The sequence below is a fragment of the Plodia interpunctella genome, chromosome 5 (genome assembly GCF_027563975.2).
Source record: "Plodia interpunctella isolate USDA-ARS_2022_Savannah chromosome 5, ilPloInte3.2, whole genome shotgun sequence".
Lineage (NCBI taxonomy): Eukaryota > Metazoa > Arthropoda > Insecta > Lepidoptera > Pyralidae > Plodia > Plodia interpunctella.
In genome coordinates, this window is record NC_071298.1 from 2,634,119 (window position 1) to 2,660,666 (window position 26,548).

The window sequence follows — 26,548 nt, forward strand, 5'->3', positions numbered from 1 at the left end:
TACCGCGAAGCCCAGAATCAATGAAAAAAATCATTCAATATTGAAGATGTATCTGTGATTTTATAACTGGACTCATGTCTGACATCAACTCTCCATGGGAATGCTGTTGCCTATAAGCTGATATAATTGGTTATAGTCTTGTAAAATCAAAATATGAAGTTTTATTTAATATGAAGGTTTGTTTTTTACCCAGGTAAAATGAGAGGATGAAAGAGAGGGTGAAAAATAAAATGCACTCGCTCACATAATTAAATTAATTCGTAAGTAAATTACATTAATATGCTCTGACTAGTCGTCTCGTCGCAGTTTAATTTATTTTATAGTTCACATCCAAACTGTCAGTTAGAACCTGTGACTTTAATTCAGACTGACACGGCAAGGTGTGTGTGTGTTGGGGTGTTTATTTTAAACAGTAAAAATAATTTTGATAGTTTTCTTATTTTCGTAGGCTTATTTGCTATTAATCACAGATATAAACCCTAGGGAAATTTATTCTGATTGTTTTGAGCTTATTTTAGCAATCATTGTTTCAGGAATATTAAGAAGATAATGTAGAACAAGAACATATTTTCAAATATTTTTAAATCATTTAAATCAATGGCAAGTCTAATTTCTGAATAGAATTTTTACTTAAACCTTAGATTATAAAATACTATTTTCTTCGACATTAGTTGTTGTGCGCATCTTCGCCCACAGTAAAATGAGCCGATTGCATTTTTTAGTCATACGAATTTTCATCCCCTATTCTTTGGGATTACAAATTTGAAAATCTGATTACGGGTTTTTACTTAAAAGCGTACCAGATTTCATCAAAATCGGTTCAGTAGTTTAACTGTGAAAAAGTAACAGAGAGACAGACATTTACACTTATCATTTATTAATATAGATATAATTAATTACAAAGTTTTATTGCAACCGAAAGTTTTTCTTGTATATTTGATGAATCATTATGATAAATTCCACAAGTTCATTGAAAATGTATGAGTGATGATATTAAACACCGGTTCAAGAAAATAAAATTATACAACTTTTTGAAAATGGTACACGGTACACGCTGTATGCACAGCACACGTTAACTGAATTAACTAAACTGTCCGACTGTTAAGTAAGGACTTTGGACAAAGTTAAATAACATACATAGAAACGTTAATTTAGTTCGTTTTGTGCAAACTAATTTGACAGACATTTATCAGAAAGGTAATAATTTCACATTCAAATCATTTAATTAACACATTTTCCCCTGTATTTAGCTAAACACAATAAAAACCCTGTTGGGTATTAGCAAATGGAACGGGACAGGCTGATTTATAATAAAAAATATAAACAAAAAATGTTTGTTTAATTTTACAGCGAACATTTCCATCACGTACAATTAGTATTTATTTTTGTTTTTGTGAAAATTCAGTTTGATTATTTCGAAATTTCTAGTTTGTTTAAACCCAAGACACATTTAAGTAAAATAAAATTGTATTTATTTCATACGGCATATTTTTCATAAAAAATCTTTATGTCATCTGAACGTTATCCTGGTTGCTTCCTCAAATGAGCGATCGAGCATCTGAGCAATTTCTTCTATACACAAATATTGTAAAAAATTATGGCGATTTAGGATCACTTTTTTTAAAATTAATTTTATACTTCAATGAACTTTAGTTGTTCTTCATTTAAATATATTTTTAATTAGTTTAAGTTTAGTTATAAATGATTTAATGACATGTAATAAAAATATCTAGTTTCTGAAAGCAAAAATATGATAAATTGTGATAAATTTATTATCTCAATGAACGTCTTTTCGGAATGTTTTATTTCCCTGTTCGCCGACGATAAATCTTGGTGTTCAAGAAAATGAAAAATGGCGGCAAATAGCGTTCCCCTAGCGTGTTAAAAATCAGGTAAACGAACTATGTGATACTGATTATGTTATGTCCGCACTTTAAAATCATTAGCATCACTATTATAAGTATATAATATAATCTATAGTCATTACAGATTATCAAAAATAAATCAAGTATTTGATAAAAGGTTTTTCATAAAAAGGGATGTGTGTAAAATTCATTTTTTCATACCAATTCTAACATGGAAACGATTTTTATAGTACTTATTTCGTTCGAATTTTGTTGAAGATAAGTAAAATATTAGTTTAATTTTGACGACCTCGGTGGCGCAGTGGTAAAGTTCTTGCCACTGAACCGAAAGGTCCCGGGTTCGATCCCCGGTCGGGTCATGATGGAAAATGATCTTTTTCTGATCGGCCCGGGTCTTGGATGTTTATCTATATATGTATTTGTTATAAAATAAAGTATCGTTGAGTTATTATCCCATAACACAAGTCTTGATCTTACTTTGGGGCTAGCTCAATCTGTGTGATTTGTCCTAATATATTTATTAATTTATTTATTCCTGTGTGTTCTGTGACTTATATGTTAACCTCAAGGCGTTCTGTAAGTTTGATAATGACAAAATATACATTAGCTTATAGTAGTAGTGCTTTAACTTATAATATGTTTGAGTAAGAGGGTAAATGAATAAATACAAAAAAGTTTACAGGCTAAAAGCATGAAAAGAAGCTCGTTTTAACCTCATTTCGAAGCACACTGCAAACAAAAAGCATGTGACGAAGCTATAGAAATGATTTATTTCTATTTATTAGTTTAAACATTTAAAAGTGAAAGATTTATTAACTAAGGCAAAATTTCCTAAAAAAGTCTAATTAGATATATATATCTATTGCTATAAAATAATAATCAAAACAATTATGATGATCGTATCCTCTACGTCGTCGGGTCCGTCGACGGCTCCTGGCATGAGCTCGAAAGTGACTCGCAAAGTCGGTATTGTTTACAACCGCTTGCATTGTAGGCCATGGGACGTGATTTTGAGCATGGCGTGGGACGCCATGCGCGATCTTTGAACTGTGTTGTTCCCCTTTCGCCATTACAAAGTCACAAAAATACATGGTTAGCTTGAAAAGGTACTTGTAAAGACAAACGGGTATTAGGTAAAATTTTTGGTAATAGATAGGTATTTATATTATCTTCTTTTTTTATGAAATAAAATGACAAAACAATGGTTCACTTAGGTGATCACCTCTGCTCAGAAAAAGTAGTGATGTCAGGCAGAAGCATTGCAGGAGCGATGCTGGCCTTTTAAAAAGTCGACTCGTCTCTTGAAGATAAAAGCTGGTTACGCTGAAGTTTGTTTGCGCCGTTCCTGCTTCATATGCGCATGAGTTTCTATCAGAATTCCTATGTGTCATTCCGCAATGTTCTATATAGTTTTTTGTAAAATTACTATATAATACAAAATATGACGTGTTTGTATTTTGGTTTTTTTTTTTTTTAATTTAAAATTACAACTGACAAATTAAGCCTAATTGAGTTCTTACTGTGTAATAAACATTTCCTATTGTGGAATAAAATCTATTTCGCAATTAGAGGTTCCGTTCCGTGGGCGTGTGATAGGATTTATTGGTTCCGCTTGATTTAGTCGACGCGTCGGTCGGAATCGGATAGGTAAAGGAAGCGACAAAATGATATATCGGCATACGTCTACTGCTTTTGTAGTATAACAAATTACGAGTATAAGACCCATATTTGTTAATTGACTTCTTCTTTATAGTCGTATTCCTCATGGCTGAGGGTCGTGATCATTACTTCTTCTTCACTAGCGCTTTGGAAGTCGGCAGTAGACTTCGTTTTAATCAAATTTTTGGCATCATGAGTAATGTATTTCACCCTTGGGTTATAATACTACATTTTTGTATTTGGATTTGGTAAAAAGCGATAAATCAAAACTAAATATTATAAATTCGAAGGCCATTTTTTACGCGGTCCGTGGGCGTTACAGCCCTGAATGAAACTGAGAAGACGCGAGAATGAGTCAGGCAGATTCACTAACTGAATAATTAATCAGCCAAGAAGTTACTGCACAACCGGGAAAGGAGCTCCAGAACTGAACCTGAAAAGTTTATTCTTAAGTGCTTCAAGAATACTCAATGGGCTTAATTTCCGGTGTAAACCAGTATTGCCCGCTCAAACCTAGTTTCAACTTTATATTACACGATTTTGTAAGATTGGTATACAAACTCATGTGGCACGAGTTCGATTCCAACCTGGGACCATTCGGTTCACAATCGGGCGCCATCATCGCACAACCACCGCTTCAATATGGCATATGATAGGCAACAATAATATTTCCAAAGAGGCTTGACGTCATACAGGCGGCCGGTCAAAAAATCACAGCTAAACCTTTAAAATTGAAGGTTTACTTTTTACGCTCACTCCGGCCTTCGCGGCGTCACAGCCTTGAATGTGTTCATGCAAGGACGAGAGAAAGTATAATTAGCGGTAAGATCACCCATAGATTTTACTACCAATCATTTCCGTAGTATTTAAATGGAATGAGTATTTTTTTACAAATGGCAACACTTGTAGTAAATCCCTTTGTTCCCGATTATAATTGAAATCTTGGGCCTGGGTTAATTAAAACAGGGCTTTGGTCGGTTGGGACTACTTGGGTCGGAACAAATGGATTAAATCATGATATAGTACAAATTTCGTAATACTAGTGACAGCTAGAGCAACCAATGCTCGTATTGGTATTGGCTTATTCTTCTTTCTTGTCTAGCGTGTTCTTGCTAACAATTGTATCTGTGTCAAATTAAAATAATTTATTTGCTTATGTGGTGGTAATACAATATTTTACAGAGTAGTTTAGTCATATATTTTAATGTTTTACATTATTTACATATTTTTAATATTTTACAGAGTAGTTTAGTATATATAGGGTTGCACCTGTCAACTTTGACGTTAGCTCTCATATTACTGATAAAAAAAATTACATAAATTAATATTTAAAAAAATGGTAAGCCCTTCTGGCATAATAGGGACCAACACTGTTTGAATGAGTTTCTTTCGGCATTTCTTCTCAGCAGTGGTCGTTCCGAAATGCTAGTAGTTTGTAGCTTTGGTAAACATCATTTAATTTAGAATATGACGTGAAAAAGTGCCTGTGAAGGCATAATTTTTGAATAAATGATTTGATTTTGATTGATTTTGATTTTGACCTGCGCCCATAATTTACATGGAATATGACGTGAAAAAGTGCCTGTGAAGGTGTAATTTCTAAATAAATGATTTGATTTTGACAAGCCATAAGCTGACAGCCAGCAATCCGCTAATTTATGTCAAGATTAGTATATATGTAATATAGAAAAATTATTTAAAAAAAACTCGGGCTGTCTAAAAAACTAAGTAGAATTTACTTTTCAATAAATGTCATCTTGCCGGGTGGAAGCGGTGCGGTAGAAGTATGATACGATCCTTACTCGTGCTCTACGTTATGTTTACTCTAAGATCCCTTCGGATTTTCGTTAGACATTCTGGATCAATCGGGTTCATTAAGGAAAGAGAGAGTGATGTATTACTACAGACCAATACACAAGTTGTCCCACACAGATCCCTATGTCTTAGCAATATTGGCTAATTTCCAATAAATTTGATTAGTATATAGTGTACTGTTGTATGTTTCAAACTTAATATAATTAGGTTAGGTTTGGTATTAGGTCCCCCCGACGGGTTCCCATCTTGTCGCGATGGTGGGGCTTAGTAACCGGGAGGGCTGGTCTGACACAACCAGCCACCCCGGTGAACCAAGAGGAACCCAAGGCCCAGAGACTTTGGTGGGTGCTCTGGGCCTGGTGGACGGTCCCCTCGGTAGTACTGCCATTGGCTGGTGACCCGCCACCAGCCTTTGGATGTGGAAACTAGAGGGGACCAGAGGTGGGGTCGCGGGGTTTTGTCCTCCGCGACCACAGCGCGGCCGTGGCGCTGAACACGGTGCGGTGGGGCCGCAGGGGAAGAGGAGAGTCGGTATGTCTCTCGACGATCCCCTTGTCCTCTGCGGCCGAAGGGTGGCTGCCTCTGTATCGGGTGTGCGGAGTGGGCTTGATGGTTCGCGCCACGCTCGCGTGGCGTAAGGGGCGGGTGGTTAGCACTTGTGCTTGCTGCCCGCTTAGGTCGGGGCCGAAAGGCCGGCCGGGGGGGCGTCGCGGTGAAATGCCTAGCGACCCCGTGACGTCCCCCAAAACGGCAGCGTGAAAACGCCCCAGGGGTTTAGTGGGTAGGCTGGGCCGACTAGCGGCCCAGGAGTCCCACACTTAGTGCGTAACAAGCATTCCCCTGGGTAAAAAAAAAAGGTATTAGGTATATTGAGGATGATTTGAATAATGTAAGACACAGACACCCAACTATCATTTTATTTGAGTTTAAGTCATACTTCTTACACTCAAGTGTTAATATTTTTAACCAACTGTAGTGAATATTAACTAATATTCATTATCATTTTTGGGCTATATCTAAAAAAAGAATGAATAGTGTATATCATCCCACTTCTGGGCATGTGTTCACTATACAACAGATCAAAATATGTTATATCTTGTAATACTTCAACTATGACTACTGTTAACCACTTGTATTAGTGAGTTCTCTATTGAATAATAGGTCTGTCTTTTTAATACGCTACAATTGCAATCGATTGTACACACAAAAGAAAATCGCATAAACATTGAGCATTTTTCTTTCAAACAAACGAACAATAACAATTTATATTATATACATTTTAAGCACAGAAATCTGTCAAACAAATAGAATTGGCATCTTCCTTTTTTATATTTAATTATCCTAACTAATATTATAAATGCGAAAGTAGGTTTGATCTACATGAAATTTTGAATACATGTAGTTTGAAGTATGGAGAGAGATATAGGATACATTTTATTCCGGAAAAATAAATGTTCCCGTGGGAAAATTAAGCGGGCGAAGCCGCGGGCAAATGCTAGTTAGAAATAACCAACAGCAACCAGTGTTAGCAATAACATATTCTATAAAAAGAAGTTAGTAGTTTGTAGCATTGGTAAATATAATTTAATTTAGAATATGACATAAATAAAGTGCCTGTGAAGGCCATTAGGCCTTCAAAATCAAAATCAAATTCTTCAGAAATTATTCTGAAGAATTTGATTTTGATTTTGAATTTGGAACCCTAACAAACTGAGATATTAAAAAAGTCAGATCACGTCTTGTCAGCTGTCGCTTCTATTCTGAAAATCCAATTTCTGTGGTCAGAAGAAAACATTTTTATAGACGTCATGACGATATTGAATTTCGCTGAAACCGATATGAATTACGCAAATCTCTCAGACGCATTTTATTGATAAGTATTCGCTTTTCGTTTGGCGATTTATTACATAATTTTAAAGCTCGGTCTACATAAAAGCGAAGGGGATATTAGTTGATTATTTTCTGCTTAGATAAGGTATGTTCTGCTTAGATAGCGTACTCAAATGAGATAGAAAATTTCCATATAACCTCGTTTTGACATTGACAGAGCCTTATGATACCGGATACACGCTGAGGGACAAAAGGTATTAGCTTTCTGTTTCATTTTTTCTCTCATTTTAAATACGCAAGAAAGAGTAATCTCTTTCTTGTATGAGTATCAGGGAAATTATGACTTTGTATGAGTGAAATGAAAGCGATGAAGAAGTCTACAGTTTTCTCTGTCTACGTGTTTCTGATTTCGACAGTATATTTCTTAAACGAGTATTATTTTATTCAATTAAACTAAACTTTGTCACAATCATTAAAATAAAAACTAGAACCGAAATAGGCTAAATTAAACTTAGGTACCTAAAAATAAACGCTAAATAAATCCAAATTAATTTAATTAAAAATGGAGCCTATGGGTTGCGCCGTAAATTTTGACGTTAACTTTAACCTGCGCGGAAAAACGCAAAGTACGCTACTTTGTCTCAACGTCAACGGCGCGCTGGTTAAAGTCAACATCAAATTTGGTGGTACAACTCAACCTAAGTCTCGTCATGGAATAGAGTTCCCTTCTCTTCTGCACGTGGCGGTTTGGATCCTTTAAGCGATTTGTTACATAAACATTATTCGACATCTAAATTATAATGACGTCATTTCCTTTATGGAAATAAGTTTATTATTATTTTGAAACAAAACATTAATGGAGCATGATATGGATATTCAATTATTTTATTTAAGGGTATATGCAACCACCAATTCGTTCAATAGATAACAATACTCAAGAGTAAATTTGTTTGTTTGTTACGTCTTTACGGTCCTCTACTCAACCAATCTTCTTGAAAATTTTCAGACATGCAATATGAAGTATGGAGAAGGACATAGGGTACCTTTCATCCCGGAAAATTAACGCGGACGAAGCCGCGGCCAAAAGCTAGTAAAATATAAATCCTTTAGTATATATGGTACTATGTCTCATCTATGTATCACTTTATTTATTAGTTTTGTATTTTCTTTCAGTTGTATATATATGTATATAGCCTTCATTCTAATAGGTACATTTTGTAGAAGTCGTTGTTTTTGTTTGTGCATGTGTAAACACGTTTAGGGTAACAAACTTGTTCTTCTAGATTACATAATATATTTTTGTGTATGTACAGGGTGATTTCTTATACGTTGGCATTATTATATATATATATGCTCAGTCGATGGTACTGAACAACTTTTCGTATGGAAGAAACCTTGAAATCGCGAAAAAAAAAGCTCATCCACAGGTTAGGTATTTAATGTTGTATTGAACAGCTGTTTTTTTTCTCGCGATTTCGGAGTTACTGCCATACTAAAAGTTGTTCAGAATCATGGACTGAGTATGTAGACTAAATATTTATCTGTTGTGTTTTCCTGAATAACTAAATAAATCTGAAGTGTCCTCGGTTGTTTACCTAGCTGTTATGTGGTGTAGTCCAGGGTCAGCTTTCCTATATACATTTTATTTCATTTACATCACGTCTTTCGCACAGTTTCTTCATGACAATATCAAGCCAGCATTTTTGGGCTTGTTTCTCGTACAGTAGTTACTATACGAGAAACAAGCCCAAAAATCGTAGTGCAAGTATGATATTGTTAAAAAAAATAAATGCATTTTAGACAATATGTGGATTCGAACTGGCTGACGTCCAAGTACACAGGAGATTGTTGCAGAGCCCAAGCACGGCTTCAAAGTTTGCGGCTTCAAATTCGGTAGTAAGTTTTTATTTAATATTCATATACATTTTTTTCAGTAATAAAGATTTACGTTAGTATGTTTATAAGTTTGTATGTACACACGTAATAAATCAAATAAATACCTATTTTATTTCTTTATCGTGTATTAATATCGCCAATAATATTTATCTATGAATGAATTAACATCTAGCTATTGCCCGCGGCTTCGCCCGGGTGAATTTCCCACGGGAACATTTATTTTTCCGCGATGAAAGGTACTCTATGTCCATACTTCTAACCAAATGTAGTTCAAGATGATTGATTGGATAAAAAAAAATTGCGTTTATTTTAAATAATTTATTTCAGGAAAACCAACAGGTTACATAATCACACTTACAAACACAGCATTCGTAAAAGTAGGTACATTGCAAAAACACAAATTTACATTAAAAAAAAGAAAATATTACTAATGATACAGAAAAGTAGGTAATTATATTACATAGATACTTTCTTAGGTAATTATATTACGTTTATTATATTTAAGTATAAATATAATAAATGTAATACACATTTTGTCTCTCTACACAATCTACTCTGCAAATAAGAAAAAAGACCAAAACATCAATCGAGAGCGACATATTTCACAGAGGTTATAAAACCAGTGTTAGAAAACCTTCTGTCAAGTGAGATTTTTATATATTTTTTTATTTATTCTACATACATACATAGTACCTAAGCGTTAGGTACTAACGTGGGTAGAATCTTTATAGTCTTCATGGCTGAGGGTCGTGGCCATTACGTGGAATGAAATACACACAACTTTCTTGGCACTATTGATGGAGTGGTTTGCCATTGCCTTCTCCATTTCACACACGAATTTATAATAATCAACCAGTGTGCAGGTTTCCTCACGATGTTTTCCTTCACCGTAAGGTTTTTCTGTTAATTGTATTAAAACAATCAGTGTTCCTCATTATCGAATCTTTCTATTCTACCCGAAGCGATGGTGGTGTAATTAGTGTTGCCGCTCGATAGTCCACTATCGATAGTTGTGTAAAAACAATAGTATCGATAGGTTTATCGATAGTATCAACAGTGTCGTTACTATCGTACGTATCGATAGCTTCGTTACCGTAAATATGGTTTACACTATCGATAGCAACGAAACTATCCCTGCTGAATATTCCAATAACAATCGATATACTATCAAAAGTAATTTCGGTATTGAGCTTCAATATTACCGATAGTTTTGTAGTATTATACTATTGTACCAAACTAAGCTATCGATTCTATCGATAATATCAACAGTATCGATAGGCATATCGATATTATAAATGATTTTCGAAGTCAACTATCCACAGTTCGGCAACACTAGGTATAATTTTATGACGCCCGTCTGTGGATCGAAAGATCCCAGGTTCGAATCCTACTCGGGCCACATGAGTTTGTATACCAATCTGACTCATGTTTTCACAACTTGCGAAGGAAAAAGTTGCGACGAAATTTACATTTTAGTTTATCACTTCACCTAGTGTGTGAAATGGAGAAGGCAATGGTAAAGCACTCTATTAATATTGACTAGAGAGTCGTCGTGTGTGTTTCATTCCACTTATGACCACGGTCCTCAGTCATGAGGTTTACAGATTTTGTTTTCACAACAAACTACAGACGCTGAAAACATAACCCTTCATAATCCTTTAAATAGTCGGGTAAATAGTTAAAATGTAGGTATATATTAGTTCAGTTTGCTTTCCCGTGACTCATATTTGAGGACAGAATTGAAACAGTGTTTGTTTTTGTATAGTTTTAGTTGTGTTCCACACGCTCTATACACTGTCGCCGAACAGTTCACCAAAATTTGTCGGATTCGGCACACATTGCCGGTTTTTCATTGCGGCAAATGAAATATTCCATACGAACTATGCAGTGATCATCAATTCGTCGATAGTATAGCCGGCATCAGATGCAGGTCACAATATTGTTTCCATATTTTACGGCACCCGTTTGCCACAAAAAATTAAATTCCGTTTTTGTTTCAGTTTTTATCAGTTTCCATTTCGTACATAAAATTTAAACTCTTTTTTGCTTACTACAGATTTGTAGTCATTGTACGTACGTTCGCGGTTTTATTGTATCAAACTTAAATATACATGTACAAATATGAACTTGAATTATTTGAGTAATTTTGTATACTTAATTTGAATTGAAAACAGCAAATACAAAACGTAGGTACATAAATATTAATGTCTTTTTTATGGTTCCGTAGCAAAATGGCAAAAACGGAACCCTTATAAATTCGTCATATCTGTCTGTCCGTCCGTCTGTATGTCACAGCCACTTTTTTCCGAAACTATAAGAACTATACTGTTGAAACTTGGTAAGTAGATGTATTTTGTGAACCGCGTTAAGATTTTACACAAAAATAGAAAGAAAACAATAAATTTTGGTGTCCCCATATTAAAAAATAATAATTATAAAACCCATACGTGTGGGGTATCTATGGATAGGTCTTCAAAAATGTTGAGGTTTTGAGGTTTCTTATATATATTTTTTTCTAAACTAAATAGTTCGCATGAGAGACATTTCCAAAGTGGTAAAATGTGTGTTTCCCCTCCACCCCCCTGTAACTTCTAAAATAAGAGATTGATGAAACTCAAAATAATAAATGAACTTCCACCGAAAATTGGTATGAACGACATCTACACTGCTTTAATACGTCATAAAGCGTAAACCGCAATACGGAACCCTTCATGGGCGAGGCCAACTCGCACTTGGCCGTTTTTTACTTATTAACTGTTAAAATTTTTAATAAGTTTTTAATTATTTTTTTTATAAATCTTAAAGCGGTTCACAGAATACATCTACTTACCAAGTTTCAACAGTATAGGTAGTTCTTATAGTTTCGGAAAAAAGTGGCTGTGACATACGGACGGACGGACAGACAGACAGACATGACGAATCTATAAGAGTTCTATAAGAGTTGCCATTTGGCTACGAAACCATAAAAACTAGCTGCGCCCCGGGATAAAATGTAACTTGTGTAACACACAAGTTACATTTTATTCCAGGTTATTTTCTACTCATGGACCAAATTTCATAACAATTGGTCCAGTGGGTAATGTGTGAAGAGGTAACAAACAAACAAATTTACTTTCGCATTTCTAATATTAGTTGCGAAATAACCATTATTTTTTAAGCTATTTTTACGAAAATTTTCCGCCGGTAACCACCAACCTACACAGTTACCATAAACAAGCAAACGACAATTTTTATTTGGTTTATTTCCGTGGCAGGATATTGTTCTCGTTCAGCCTTCAAAGAAAATATGTTGTTTTATTTTAACAACCAAAATATCACATGTGCACACCAACATTTTATAATGTTCAATTCTGATACAACGTAAAAATTACGCTCATCTGAAAATAGTATGTTTTATCCACAACGAAGTTATTGGGGTTCGAAATTGGCCTGAATTGCTTCGAGAAAAGGATGGTACGGCCGTGCCTCTTTTTTTGCTCGACTTGCGGGGGCACTGCGGTGCCCCCAGAAGGGATAAAATGAAATAGAAATGATTTGATTAATCTGTTTAATAGTACATCTTATTCACACTTTATGAAACAATTATATAAATTTACATTTATAGATATTCATTTGATATTAAAATCTCTGTTAAAAATCTTATTTACAACATTTCTATGTACGTTGAATAGTTCATTAGATAGTTTAATAACACAACATAAACCTATACACAACATTGGATATGTTTTTGATATGACTACGAGCATATAAACTATATGAAAAAGATCAGTTTCAATTAAATATTTTTCAATAAACTTGCTCGCTTGAATTCATTGGTTAGCATTTTTCGTATTAAATTTTACATATTTCATTGTGGTTTCGATTCTGCTTACGTCAGGATCGTGTCTCTATAGTTTTTCAATAGTAGTTGTCATTGACACGGAAGAAGAACTACAATTTAAAATACATTCAACTACCATAACGTTTTTCATGTGTTTACCAAATATGTGTCAGGTAAACAACTTAGAAAACGATGACTTAGTCATTTTTGGTCATTTCATATGATTGTGTTACGATCATTTCAAACAAATAATTACATAATCACAAATGCGCATCATTTTAAGTTAAAACTAAAGCAAGACTCAAATTGGTAATTTTCTTAAATAAATTTTCAGTTAATATCATACAAATTATTCAAACAGTATAAACAAAGACCCTTGTAATAAATCTATTTACAGAACGAACTTCTGGCCATTGTTACGCGTATTAATGGTTAAATTGTATTTTGATTACCTTGTTCTACCTTTAGTTACTAAATTGAGTTAACTGTAAACTTCGGACAGCAACAACACCGTCCTAGGTGAGCGATGCAACGCTACTATACCCAAAATATAAATCCCGCGGAATTCTGAAAAGTGTAATTTTTCGACATTTCAGAAACGATAAACTTTCGGTGTTAACTTGATCTAATTCCATTGCACCATTGGGAAGTACCGATGAAAGATCATTATTGTGTGTTGAAAAAACAGTTTTAATGCTAGCAACGTTTATGAAATGTTAGAATTCCATGGAATTAACATTCAAAAATTAAAAAAAAGAAATAAAGAAAAAAGCTAAAAAGCTATATTACTTACTACAAAGTTTCAAATATAAGAATGTAGAAGCTAAGAAAAAAAAACCCAGGATAATAACACAGTATTATTGGGTGGTCAACCGACATATCCGTACACATCGGTTGCATGTCTGACTTTGTATAATTTTCCGTTTCACAGTCAATTTTTCACAGTTTCACAGTCGCGCCACGTCACACGATCTTGTCGCTTTCGTCATTCACTAAGGACATTGAAGTTAGTTTCTTAATCAAACTTTATATAACTAAAATTTGTAAATAACATGGATTGTATTAAACGTTTAATGCAGCTATGTCAAAGATACTTATACAAAAAAAGAATATTAATTTGATTGGTTTGCTACAAATAGTACTGTTTTGTCGGTAGTCAATATTTAAATGTATTTTTTCTAAATACAATTGACAATATCCATTAATTTAAACAATAATGACATCAATTAAATGCTTGCCCTACGGATTGTGATAAATATCTATGTTTTTAATTATTATATGCTTTATATTTCAAAATAGCTAATAATACATGTAATTCATAATCAATCGCGACTCGTTCACTTGACTAGATTTATTCATATAAAAGTATTATTCCATTGACTGGATAATTCAATAGATAACCCAAGTAATCGCTAATAGAATACAAATCAAATTTTATTCAATTTTCAAAAGATAGGTTTTCGACTCGAAATAGCACATAAATTATATTAATACCAGTACGTAGCCACAGTTATTCGATAAACTAATTTTGATATAATTTGGTAAATAAAATTCAGTGGGATAGCGAAACCTAAGCTCCGGGAAAACACTCAGATGAGAGAGAAATTTTCTTCAGTGTCTTCATTCATTCATAATTATAATTTCGCTAATTACTTGCGTCATCTGTTTCTAACAATATCTGTTTAGTTAACATTTACTTAAGAACAATAAGCCAAACACAAATGCCACCACTCAATGAAATTACATAGAATGAATTTAATTAAAATGTGACTTACCAGATATTTGGAATATCAAAAATAAATTGGTTTGCTACACTTCAATTGTCATTCGAGTTAATTAAAATCGTTCATGTTGCTTTCAAAATTGTACTTTGATCATGACAATTAACAAAGTTCATCAAAATAACTTAAATAAGAACTAATTAGTAAGTAAATTTTAAGGGAATCGCGTTAATTACAGTTAGTTGTTTGGAAAGACAATAAAGTCATGTTTAAAGAACAAGCATGTGAAAAACTCTTTATACTATCATTACGATACAAGCGCGCTTATATCATCAATAAAAGATACGAGCCGGCTTTTTCGACGAGCCAAAGCTGAGCGTTGTAATAAGGCTGAGTATGTAATGACTGATGAATACACGCGCAATATCGCACTTTTTCAGCACATTTTATGTCGACGACTGTTACGTAAAACATGGAGTAAAATACCCGTTAGCGCTGTGAATGCAAACAATTTTAGAAGCCAATAGTGTAAAAGAGTATTATAGTAAGTATATTATAAATATGTGATTTAAAGACTCGAGTCTTTATAACGTCGTGGTGGCATTTGTCAACGTTTTACAATGAAGCCGACAAAGTGACAATCTAATTGTAATTAACTAAATCTTCAGTCTTTAAAAACAAGTCGTTTGTATCCTAAGAGCTGAGAGTTGGTGGTCATGAGGTCAGAATGAAGGCTAACTATTTTGCGCGCTGCGATTAAAATTTACAGATCTGGTTTATAAAATGACACTGTACGGAGTTCTTAAGGTACTCCAATTTAAGCTGAACAAAAAGCGTGATTTAAAGCTCGTTACACGAATTGAGATCTTACGTTTCTATTGACTGAGAGCGCTCCTAGACCAGGGTCTGAAGAGGGACGGACGCGCTCCCAGGGTGCCGGCTATCTCCTAGCTCTACAATACTGACACATCAAAACCTTTTTAAAGGCCTGCCTAAACACCTTATTGAATATAGTGTAGAAAATTGGATTCACCATTGAACTAGCGTACCCTAACCATAACACAAAGTCGAATACCCAAGGATATATTCTCCTTTCACACTCTGGACATACCGCTGGTACCATGTTGAGGATGAAGAATGGAGCCCAAAGAACAACAAAAGTGAAAAACACCACGCCAAGAACTTTAGTGGCTTTTTGCTCCAACCTTAGTATTCTACCGTGTCTTGATGAATTCCTAGAGATGACGCTTGAATTTCTAGAATGATGAGTTCTTGGTGTTTGGCGTTGTGGACTAGAAGTGACTTGTTGTTGAGGTCTAGCATTTATTGACCTTTGAGGTCTTATGTTTCTTACAGGAGTCGATAAAGTTGTTCGAGCACCGCCAAAGCTAGAACCTCTTCTAAAACGCCTGGCTTCATCCCATGTCACCATCGACGCTGTACCTCTACTAGACCTTCTAAAATACTGAGTCGGTTCTTCTGCTTTTAGATTTCCATTGCGAGGATAACCATTACATCCATTTATATCACCACCAGAAACTATTATAACTTCAGTTGTTCTTCTCGGTGGAGTGGATTCTGTACCAAAGTATGGACAAGTACATGGTGGTGGTAACAGTAATCCATCTTCTGAGCTCCTGGACTTAGCTGTTAATGTTGTAGGAGCTAACAAACCTTCGTTACATTCATCGTCTGATGCACTTCTTGGTCTATGTATGGGTATGTTTGGATCACCAGTAGATGAAGGTCGTCGACGATCTTGGAGCATTGATGATGGTGACGAGGAAGAGACACTGAGTGACCCTGGTGTCAACATGCCCCCGCGCTCAGAGATGTTTGTCCTGTGAAAAAAATAATAATTGAGTATCATGTTATTTGAAGTTTGAAGACCTCTGTTTCGTCTTCTTCGAATAAAAAAGACCCATCAAAAAATATGCTGACGCCACTCCTATTATAATTCCCTTTTTTATATAAAGTAATGAACTGATTTATTTATAAGCTGTTATTTTAAAGTCTTCAAAAATGATAAATTGAACATTGACGTCCATTCACAAAATTACAGGTTACCGAAAATGGAATGTTTCCTAAAAATTCCTTTAGTAAACGTCGTAACACTAATATTACATTTCTAAAAATATCAGCTTTTATCGTTTACTTCATTTCGATTTTTTGTAGGAATTTTAAATATTTTCACTTTTAACGAGTTTAGGAAAGCCCATGCCGATGGCATCCTCAACAATAACAATTGACTTCTTTGAAGAAAAGGCTGCGGTGAAGTTTGTTGCGCCGCTTTTTCTTCACCTGCGCTTTTAAATCGCTAGTAGACTTCGTTTTAAGTAACTTTTTGACGCCTGTGACGTATATTCTCATAAGTAGAATAAAGAATTTCGATTTCTTTGAATAGATTTTCGTCGTCTTAGTTGATATCGAATTTATAAAATTCTCTAAATATTGAAGCGTAACTTATTCATAGGATTTTGAATAATACTGATGATCAATTGATTGTATCGAGTATATTACGTCTCTAGACATCAGCAAAAGACTGGGACTGTGGCTGATAGTGTAGCGACTTGTCAAATTTTGGTTCATACAAAATGCCAATTATATACCCTCGGTACTGTGGTTTGGTGGCAGCAGAAGCTTCCAAGCCGCGCGAGAGGCGTAACATCTCGGCACCAAATTGATGCAGTGCAGTCATGGCTGACGGGGCAGGCTCGCTGTGCACACAACAGAGCATAATGACTACACATGGACATACACATTAGCTGGACACAGACACACATTTAGTATATTATAGACATCGCTAGTGCACCTACTCGTACTTCACGTTGATGCAATTTTTGAAAAGGCTTTTTGGTCCCACCGCTGTTACCAGAATTTGATAATTTATGTATGGATAACAAAAATTTGCATGAAATAGTGAAAGACATATGACAAACAAATATATCTTTAGTGCGAACTATAACAGTAGCTTTATACTACGTCCCTAATTATAGAAACGCATATACATTTAACTAGATGTATATCTGTGTCGCTCGCAGAATGGCATAAATAAATATTTTTATCATGTATCTATAAAAAATTGTCGTTACGTTTGTCTATAACAGAAAACAATACATACAAAGAACATAAGACAATCAAAGTTTAATCAATATAGACATTAAAACGCTCTAGTAAAAACATAATAAAAAACAAGCCTCTTGATGATTTTGTCTATTCCTGTGCCAAATTACATCAAAATCGGGCCGGTAGTTTTTGAGTTTACTCATCACAAACATAGAAACAAAAATTAAAATCTTCTTTTTATACTAAATATTAGTTTAAGTACCTATATATAATGGGATATAATTAAGTGCATGCTTAACTAATACAAACATTATGCACACGTAACACAACACTCATGCTAATGGCGACGTCAATTTTTACTAATAATTAAAATACTTATGACAATTAAAGCAGTGAAGATTTAAGTCCTAGAATACCCGCTCCAAAAACAGATATGATATTGCCCAGAATATGTAAATAACTATATTATGGACAAATCCCACAGATTAAGTTAACTCCAATGGGATCGAACACGGAGCCTCCAGTGTAGCAGTCCGGCATGATGACCATTAGGCCACGGAAGTCAAGTCAATGCGAAAGTTTAAGAGTGTGTATGTATGTATGTATGTTTGTTACTCTTTCACGCAAAATCTATTGGATCTGCGAATAATGTTATCAAATTTGGTGTACAGCAATTAGGGTACTTTTTATCCCGAAATTCCTACGGGAGTGAAGCAGCTACTAAGTCGTAAAACAATGCGCTAAAATCATTCAATCGTTTCCCCCCAATGGAATATCTGTTTCACTCTTTTTGAGTGAATGACTCTATTGACCTCAAAACGCGGTCAGTGAAATGATTACATTTTAAATTCGATGATTGTTACGAAATGATGTCAAAGATATAATAATTTTAATGGAACAGCAATGAGAATTTGTCGATTGCTTTTATTGTTGAAGTAATTAAGGCTAATTATTACATATACACATTTTGTTTAATAACATAAAAGAACCCGTTTATGTACTTCTATAAAGCGCTGGATAGATTCGCACCGAGATTAGCGCCGTAAAATTAACGCGAATACCTCTAAGAGAGAGAGAGAGATCCTCTAAGCGAGATCCCCGTAGTTGGTTTCGAAAAAAATACGCGGATCTCTGTCATGGGTAGCAACAGTCAACTTTGATGTTGACTTTAACTTGCGTACCGCCGCGCCGCCGTCGTTTGGATAAAATGGCGTACTTTGCGTTGTTCTTCGGTTAAAGTTAACATCAATAGACCCTTAGGGTGAGTTGCACCTGTCAATTTTCACTTTGACTGTACCGCTGCTGGCGTTTAGACAAAATGGTATTTTTAATACTTATTTCAATTAATAATATGCATTTTTCTACTACCATACAAGTGAAAAATTTAAAATTTCTTAACTTTTTTGCAAGTAAATCTCTTCATATACGGAGCTATGACTAAAACACCTAAATAATAATAAAAAAAAAATTATTTCGTGTTCTCTACATTGCAATTTAAAAAATATTTTAGTAACTTATACACTATATAATTAAGGCCCGCTTGTTCATTAATTTGAGCCTTTAGGTACAGCAACATGGATAGACCAAGTGCCTCCGGCCGAGGAACTTCGACATCATCAAGTGAGTTTCACATCGCCCCGCTAGTGGATCTTTCAAAAAAACTCACCTCGGATTCCGCGCTGATTCAGAAGTGAATTTTTCTTACAATGTATGCAAATTTGTACGTCATTCTCATACATATTTGTTAAAATTCCTGAGTGAGTTTAGTTCAACTCGCCGACTGACACCTCCGCAAGTGCAGCGCTAGTGCTCGATCGAGTTTTACAGAATACCAATTAACCATTTCCGCGCGGATTCAGAAGAGAGTTTTTTTTAAATATTATTACAGAATCGGACTGCAGATACGACATTCGGCTTATCTTGTACAACCATGGAATTCGTAGTTACAACGGAGTACCTACTAATTCCATGCGTACAACACCTCTAAAGTGTTTTCTGAAACAAACCGTCCGTGACAGGTTTTGTAAAATGAGAAGTTATGACGTCGCCTACAACTGAACTAATAATAATAATAATTTTATTCACCAAAGAAAAAAAGTACAATAATTGACAGAATCATTTTTGTAGTTAGATTTACAATTTATAAGTTGGACTGTGTACTCTGCACTAAGCGATGCTTGTATCGCAGCGTCCAGAACGTTTTAAAATTTACATTACGATTTTTACATGTTCATCGTATCGAAATAAACACAATTTGAAGTAACAGAAGAAATACATTACTCAGCGACGCGTTTAGCACTAAAAGCTATACTTAAATACAATATTAATTACAATATTGCTTTAAAAATAATGTTTTTTTTTTCAAATGTAATACAGACATTTATTATGGCAAGTTACCCGGCGTCCTAACTGAGCTAAAGATAACTTGTTACTCGCGTAGCTCAGTTAGGTACTAAAGTTAGTTACTAAACTTTAAACTTGCACAAGTTTGAAAGATACAATTGGTGAAATGAAAAATGAATTGCTGAAACTTCGATATCGAATTACTAATGGCATTTAGTTTACACAGTTCCGTGGGCGTTTGTGTGGGTTAATTTACATAGACATAAATAGAAGCACTTGTACGCTGGACTGAGAATTCTTTTAAATTAATTTTCTAATAAGACTTAAGAGCTCTTAGCTTTTATTGCTGTGTTTTATAGGTTAAAACGTTGGTGGATTATTTTAAGAGTCTTAGTTTTATCAGTACTTCAGAAGGTTAGTAGTCAGTTGAAATATAAAAAAACCTTAGCAAAAATAAAAAAAATATTTTCAAGAATACGTAGTCATAATTTAAAAAATTTAATATCAAGATATAAAATAAAATTGAAATTATATAAAATGAAGATTATAATATATTTTTTAAATAAAATCTGTGCATAAATTTTTGGAGCCGATTTGAATATTTTGTTATAAACATGGTTGATAAATAATGTTTAGTCCAGCGATTCTGTGGTTCCGTCTTAGAATAGAATGTAAGTCATATTCTCCGCCGTAGGTCGCATGTAGTGGAAGGCAACAATAGCATTCCCAAAGAGGATTGGCGTCAGGCAGGCAGCGAGTTGTGAGATCATAGCCTAATCTACAAAATGTAATATTAATTTATCTCGGTCTTCGCGCCATTACAGCCCCTGCGACAGAGAACATGCGGAAATGAGCGAGGGAATGAGAGAGAGCGAGATATTGTTCAGTCCAGCGTTAAACTTTGCAATCAGTGTTACTGTGCCCACGCCCAAAACGCGCAAAATGAGCCGTATCTTTGTTTGACAAACATCGCTGTTTAGTCAGGTCGTGACTGATGTTTTTTTAACCCTTCGTTCTATCATTCTATTTTCAGAATCACATATTAATATCAATGTAATATGTGTGGCACTAGCTATATTAAACACTAGAAGGTCCGTCCCGACTTCGTAACAAAAAAGTAAGCCTATGTTACTCCTGGAGGTTTCGTCTGATGTTGTACCAAATTGCATCAAAATTGGTCCAATAGATTTTGAGTTTATTCATTACAAACAGCATTACTAAAAAGAAGTATGGCGTCTTAATTGTATAATTTCATGTTAGTTGTAGAGTTGTGTCGGGAGTTGAATAATTTGGTTTCACCATAGATAAAATAAATATATTTTATCTACGGGTATTGCAATTTTGTCGAAATGAAGTGGTTTCGTAGTTATAGATTGTCGAAAAAAAAATTTTGTCGAAAAAAATATAGTTCGTCAAAATTCAGTTTGTGAGTATATTATGCAATACGGCCCGTCACGATTCAGTCGGGTACAACCATAATAAATCATACACCTGACTTCCTTTTGCATCGTTCTAACTATTAAATAGAAGCGGTGGTGTTGTAATGGTTAAGACGCCCGCCTGTGGATCAAAAGGTCCCAGGTTCGAATCCTACTCATGCCACATGAGTTTGTATACAAATCTGACTCATATATAGTAGTTTTCATCGACCATCACTTGCTTTCAGTGAAGGGATACATCGTGAGGAAACCTGCACACTAGTTGATTATTATTAACTTGTGTGTGAAATGGAGAAGGCAATGGCAAACCACTCCATTAATAATGCCAAGAAAGTTGTTGTGTGCGTTTAATTCCACGTAATGACCGCAACCCTCAGCCATGGGGAATACGACTATGAAGAAGATAGTGACTTTTGGGCTGAGGCCGTATTAGATCGAGTACCAGATGGCTGAATACCTAAAAACGAAGTATAATCTAATTCATACTATGGGCTATCTACTCTACTATCATTAACCAGTCTAAACCAAGGTTTAGAGTGGGTTGCACTAGTCAACTTTGACGTTAACTTTAACCTGCGTAAAAGAGGGTAAAGTACGACATTTTGTCTAAACGTCGGTGGAGCGCAGGTTAAAGCCATCGTCCAAGTTGACTGGTGCAACTCTCCCTTGGAATTATACCTTTTAATATTACAAGAGTAATGTAGTCGTAAAGGCTACACATAAATTTTGATTAGGTCGTTATAGGGTATAATTTACGACAATATTGTTGTCGTAAATTATACCCTATAACTGTAATTACAATCCTAACTAATATTATTAATGCGAAAGTAAGTTTGTTTGTTAACTTTTTACGCTTTATATGCTCAACCAAAGTTCTTGATATTTTGCATACTTTCACCCCCGAAAAATCAAAATTACCGTGGAAAATTCACGACGAAACCGCGAGCAAAAGCTAGCCTTTAATATTTTTCGGAAGTATATTACATAGTATATTAGAATTATATGACTATGTAGGCATAGTTTTATTGAGATATTTATTTATTCTGTGAAATACTTAGGGTGAGTTGCAGTCAATTTTAACGTTGCCTTTAACCCGCGCGCCGCTGACGTTTAGACAAAAATGGCGTATTTTGGAGTAATTTTATAAATAATTCAAAGCATCATATGACGTGCATCTGATATCTCTTCTATTTATAAAGAACTAGCTGCGCCCCGGGATTCGCTGCGATGGAAATTTCGAGATAAAAAGTACCCTGTGTGTTATTCCAGGTTATATTCTAGCCGTGCACCAAATTTCAAAATAATCGGTCTAGTAGATATTGCGTGAAAGAGTTTTCACGCAATATCTACTTTCGCAATTATAATATTAGTAGGATAACTCTACAAATATATTGCACAGTACATTTTAATTCATATTATTATAAATAATTGATTACAAAATTCAAGGAATAACTTAATGTCACTATGGCGTGTACGTTGTCTTTGTGGTGATTTTAAAAATAGGTTTTCGCAGAAACACCTAACAGTTACGTAGTAAAACGCTAAAGTGCTTAAATAGTAATATTGATTTGGTTTTAATTGTTAAATGTAACAGTATTTTCTTTTTTTTTAATGAATAAATTTTTAATTATACAAAAACAAAAGTAGTAATGAGTAGAATTATAATTGTTTATGGTACCTATACACGGTTTAGGTACCTAAGAGATTTTTTAATAACATTTGTAAACTGACGCTGATATTGGCACTGTAGACAAGTCTCTGTGACTTAAGCAGTATTTCTTTTATTGAAAATGTATTAGAAAAACTTTACATAAGTTCTTTAAGCTATTGCACAATACATTAGCGACATATAAGGATTATTTCTAGTACACAAATTGTTTACTATTTGCAAATATTGGACAGGTATTAATTCTAGCTGACTTTTTTGCCACATCAAATGTATGGGACTGAGCGGGTCACGTTTGCCGCATGCGTCTGGACAGATGGACATACAGATTGACCTCGTGGATTCCAACCGACGGATACACGAAAAGGCTTAGGACAAGATGGTCGGACGTCTTAGAAAAGATAAATTTAAAAAAAAGAATACATACTAAAGAGAGTAACGCGTGGAAATAGTTGTGTGGGACTTGAATGTAGGTAGAAAAAAAGATAAATACCAATATTCATATATTACTACTAACATACAACACACATGTAATCGATAACGTAACGGTTGATTATAATGAAATATAAAAATATCCTTTTATTGAAATAATATATAAATAAATATATTAAGACAAATTGCACAAATTGAGCTAGCCCCAAGTAAGTTCTAGACTTGTGTTATGGGATACTAACTCAACGATACTATATTTTATATCAAATACATATATAGATAAACATCCAAGACCCGGGCCAGTCAGATAAAGATCATTTTCCATCGTGACCCGACCGGGGATCGAACCCGGGACCTCTCGGTTCAGAGGCAAGCACTTTACCACTGCGCCACCGAGGTCGTCAAACTATTATTACTATATATTCTTTATAAAAAGAGATATTTATTTATTTAAAAACTGTATTGGTCAAAATTACAAACAATAATTTGTGTACAAAAGGTGAATATAACGCCATGTCGCATTCTCTGCAAATACTACAAAGAGTGTGCAATAATATGTCAAACATCAATAAAATGTGGTACCGATAATCGATTTCAAAAAGCTTTTAACCGCAGCCGCAGCTTATTTATTCACCCAACGGGTAATGCAATCCAACTTCCTGCATTACAATTAGGTACTTTACAATTTTTTTTCAGCTTTTTGGCGGCCCTTCTGGCATTACAGGGACCAACACTGTTCAAATAAGTTTCATTCGGCATTTCTTCTCAACAGTGGTCGTTCCGAAATGCCAGTAGTTTGCAGCTTGTGAGAAATAACTATTTAATATAAAAATTGACGTGAAAAAGTGCTTGTGAAGGTCTAATTTATGAATAAATTATTTGAATTTTAATTTGATACACACTATCATTATTGTCAGTCTTATATAACTAATACGATAATATCCAGCAAACAAGATGAACAGAACTTATAAGCAATGCTACCAGCAGGCTTACCATCAACTTTTACGAAACGATTCCAATGCAACTCAGTTAAATTTAGGAACTGAAAATTAAGTCGATGGTATATATTTGCGGAACAGATCAGTTTAGGTTGCAAAGTGGATCGCGTTAAGAGATGATGTTAAGCCCCCTGGGATTTGGTACTGGAAATTCAAGTAACTTACCTGGAGTCTTGCAGCCAGAGATCTCTGGTGTCAATAGGCGGTAGCTCGGTCTCCGTTGACGCTGCCGAATGCTGAGGAGTTCCACTCCTCGGGCCCAGGAACCTTCGCCAAGTACATCTTCGTTCTGGAGACAGAAATATAAATTAATATGCAGTCGAGGACTGATATCTGATAGAATTGTGATGGTAAGTTACGTGATTTAGTTATATCTGTTTTGCGATTCCGTAAAACTCGAAAGTCACATAACATCACTCATGCTTGTCAAATAATTTTCACTTCTCCTGGCCTTGACCTTTATCTTTATTTTTCATTTTTTGCACTTTTATATCTTGACATTATACGAAGATAAGATATAAGACGATGGGCATTATCATACATCGTCTTATATCTTTTTAGACTACAGTCGCCTAACTCATATATAAAACTGACTGACAGACAACCCATGAGCATTCAATCTCGCTATAAATGAAGAAGTGAAGCAGATAGCTATGGACAGAGAATAATGGAAGGAACTCCACCGAAAAAGCCTCGCTCTTAAATAATATGATGATGAAATAATTTTTATTTGTTAAGTAATGATCATCCAGGGACAGCTTACGTGAACGTGTAATACGAAAAACATTTGCTACGAGCATAGCCGCGGGCTACAGCTATCATTAAATTACATTAATAAATGAACTTCAGAAATAGAAAGACAACTGACAAATTAAAATGAAATCAAATTCTATCAACGACAATTATTGAGTGTCAATATACGATATTGAATAATTAAGTCCAGTGAACTCCAATCAAATGAATACGGGTGAGTTGCACCAGTCAGCTTTGATGTTGACTTTTAATCTGCGCGCCACCAAAATTAGACAAAATGGCATATTTTACGTTTTTCTGCGCAGGTTAAAGCAAGTTCTCAGATCATTGTTCATCATAATATTTATTTATAACGCCAAAGCGGTGATCATTGAATTAAAATACGCACATTGCGCTTTTCAGTTGGTTGCACCACTCTAAGAATGGGTTGCACCAGTTAACTTTAACCTGCACAGAAAACACAAAGTACGACAATACGTCGGTGGTGCGCAGGTTAGTCATCGCGAAAGTTGGCTGGCGCAACTCACCATTAAAATGTCAACCTAGTCGAATATAACATTTGCTTTGTCAGCTTTTAACGGATATATTGTAGTTTCTACGTGATTGGATTTAGCAGAATTCATTGTATAAGCACAATGGCGGGCGGTTTACTGAGCATTCTCACTGTTCCATTCCGCTACGTACTTCGAAACTCCCATAGGAATGGAAAATTATGGAATACCTCTTTTACTTCGACTATTCTAATTTAAATATTAGGGGAATTAAACTATTTAAAAAAAATAATGAGATAAAAAAAACTATGAAATCGAGCGGGGATTAAACCCCGACTATATCCGAGATAGAGCTCAAACCACCGAGCCATCGTGACCATGCCAAATTAATTCATCTCTTTACGTCTTACACCGATTTGCAGTAGGTATATTTTTATTAGACAATTGTAGTTTTACTCTTTTTATTTGGAAATATAAGATTGAATTTTATTTCAAGCACGTAAACGAAGTCTAGAGAAAAATCTAGTTTTGTTTAAAATGCTGGCTCCTCCTAATATGTGAATAATTGTTGCCGACTCGATTATTTCAAGGCTCGTAAACCATAACCGTCGAGATTCAGCAAAAACAGATCTTAATGCGACATTTCAGATCATTATGCGAGGGATTCTGAAACCCATTTATTCAGCCATAAGCCGTTTAAGATGTCAAAGTTGCCTTTGATATCATTTTATACCTATCTATAGGTCCTTTCCAG

General features: G+C 34.7%; 1 protein-coding gene and 1 long non-coding RNA gene across 6 annotated transcripts in view; one reads left to right on the top strand and one right to left on the bottom strand.

Annotated features, from left to right (window-relative positions):
* The first annotated feature begins 7,182 nt into the window (after window positions 1–7,182).
* On the top strand, window positions 7,183–19,292 carry LOC128670196 (uncharacterized). 3 transcript variants are annotated; one of them, XR_008404736.1, is made up of 4 exons: window positions 7,183–7,314; window positions 8,970–9,065; window positions 18,157–18,266; window positions 19,237–19,292. It is a non-coding gene; the product is annotated as an uncharacterized LOC128670196 (long non-coding RNA). The 3 variants fall into 3 exon arrangements; XR_008404735.1 differs by having other exon boundaries at window positions 18,157–18,262; XR_008404737.1 differs by having other exon boundaries at window positions 8,970–9,062; window positions 18,157–18,262.
* The window catches only part of 5-HT2B (5-hydroxytryptamine (serotonin) receptor 2B), a 69,600-nt gene continuing 55,747 nt past the window's right edge, over window positions 12,696–26,548 (bottom strand). For 2 of the 3 annotated variants that reach the window (XM_053745666.1, XM_053745665.1), the window contains exons 6-8: window positions 24,716–24,839; window positions 17,216–17,323; window positions 12,696–16,447 (exon numbers count right to left, since the gene is read on the bottom strand). In XM_053745666.1, coding sequence (XP_053601641.1) covers window positions 15,547–16,447; window positions 17,216–17,323; window positions 24,716–24,839 — 1,133 coding nt within the window. In that variant the 3' untranslated portion in view covers window positions 12,696–15,546. The remainder of the gene's footprint in view (window positions 16,448–17,215; window positions 17,324–24,715; window positions 24,840–26,548) is intronic. The other variant, XM_053745667.1, reaches the window with a different exon arrangement.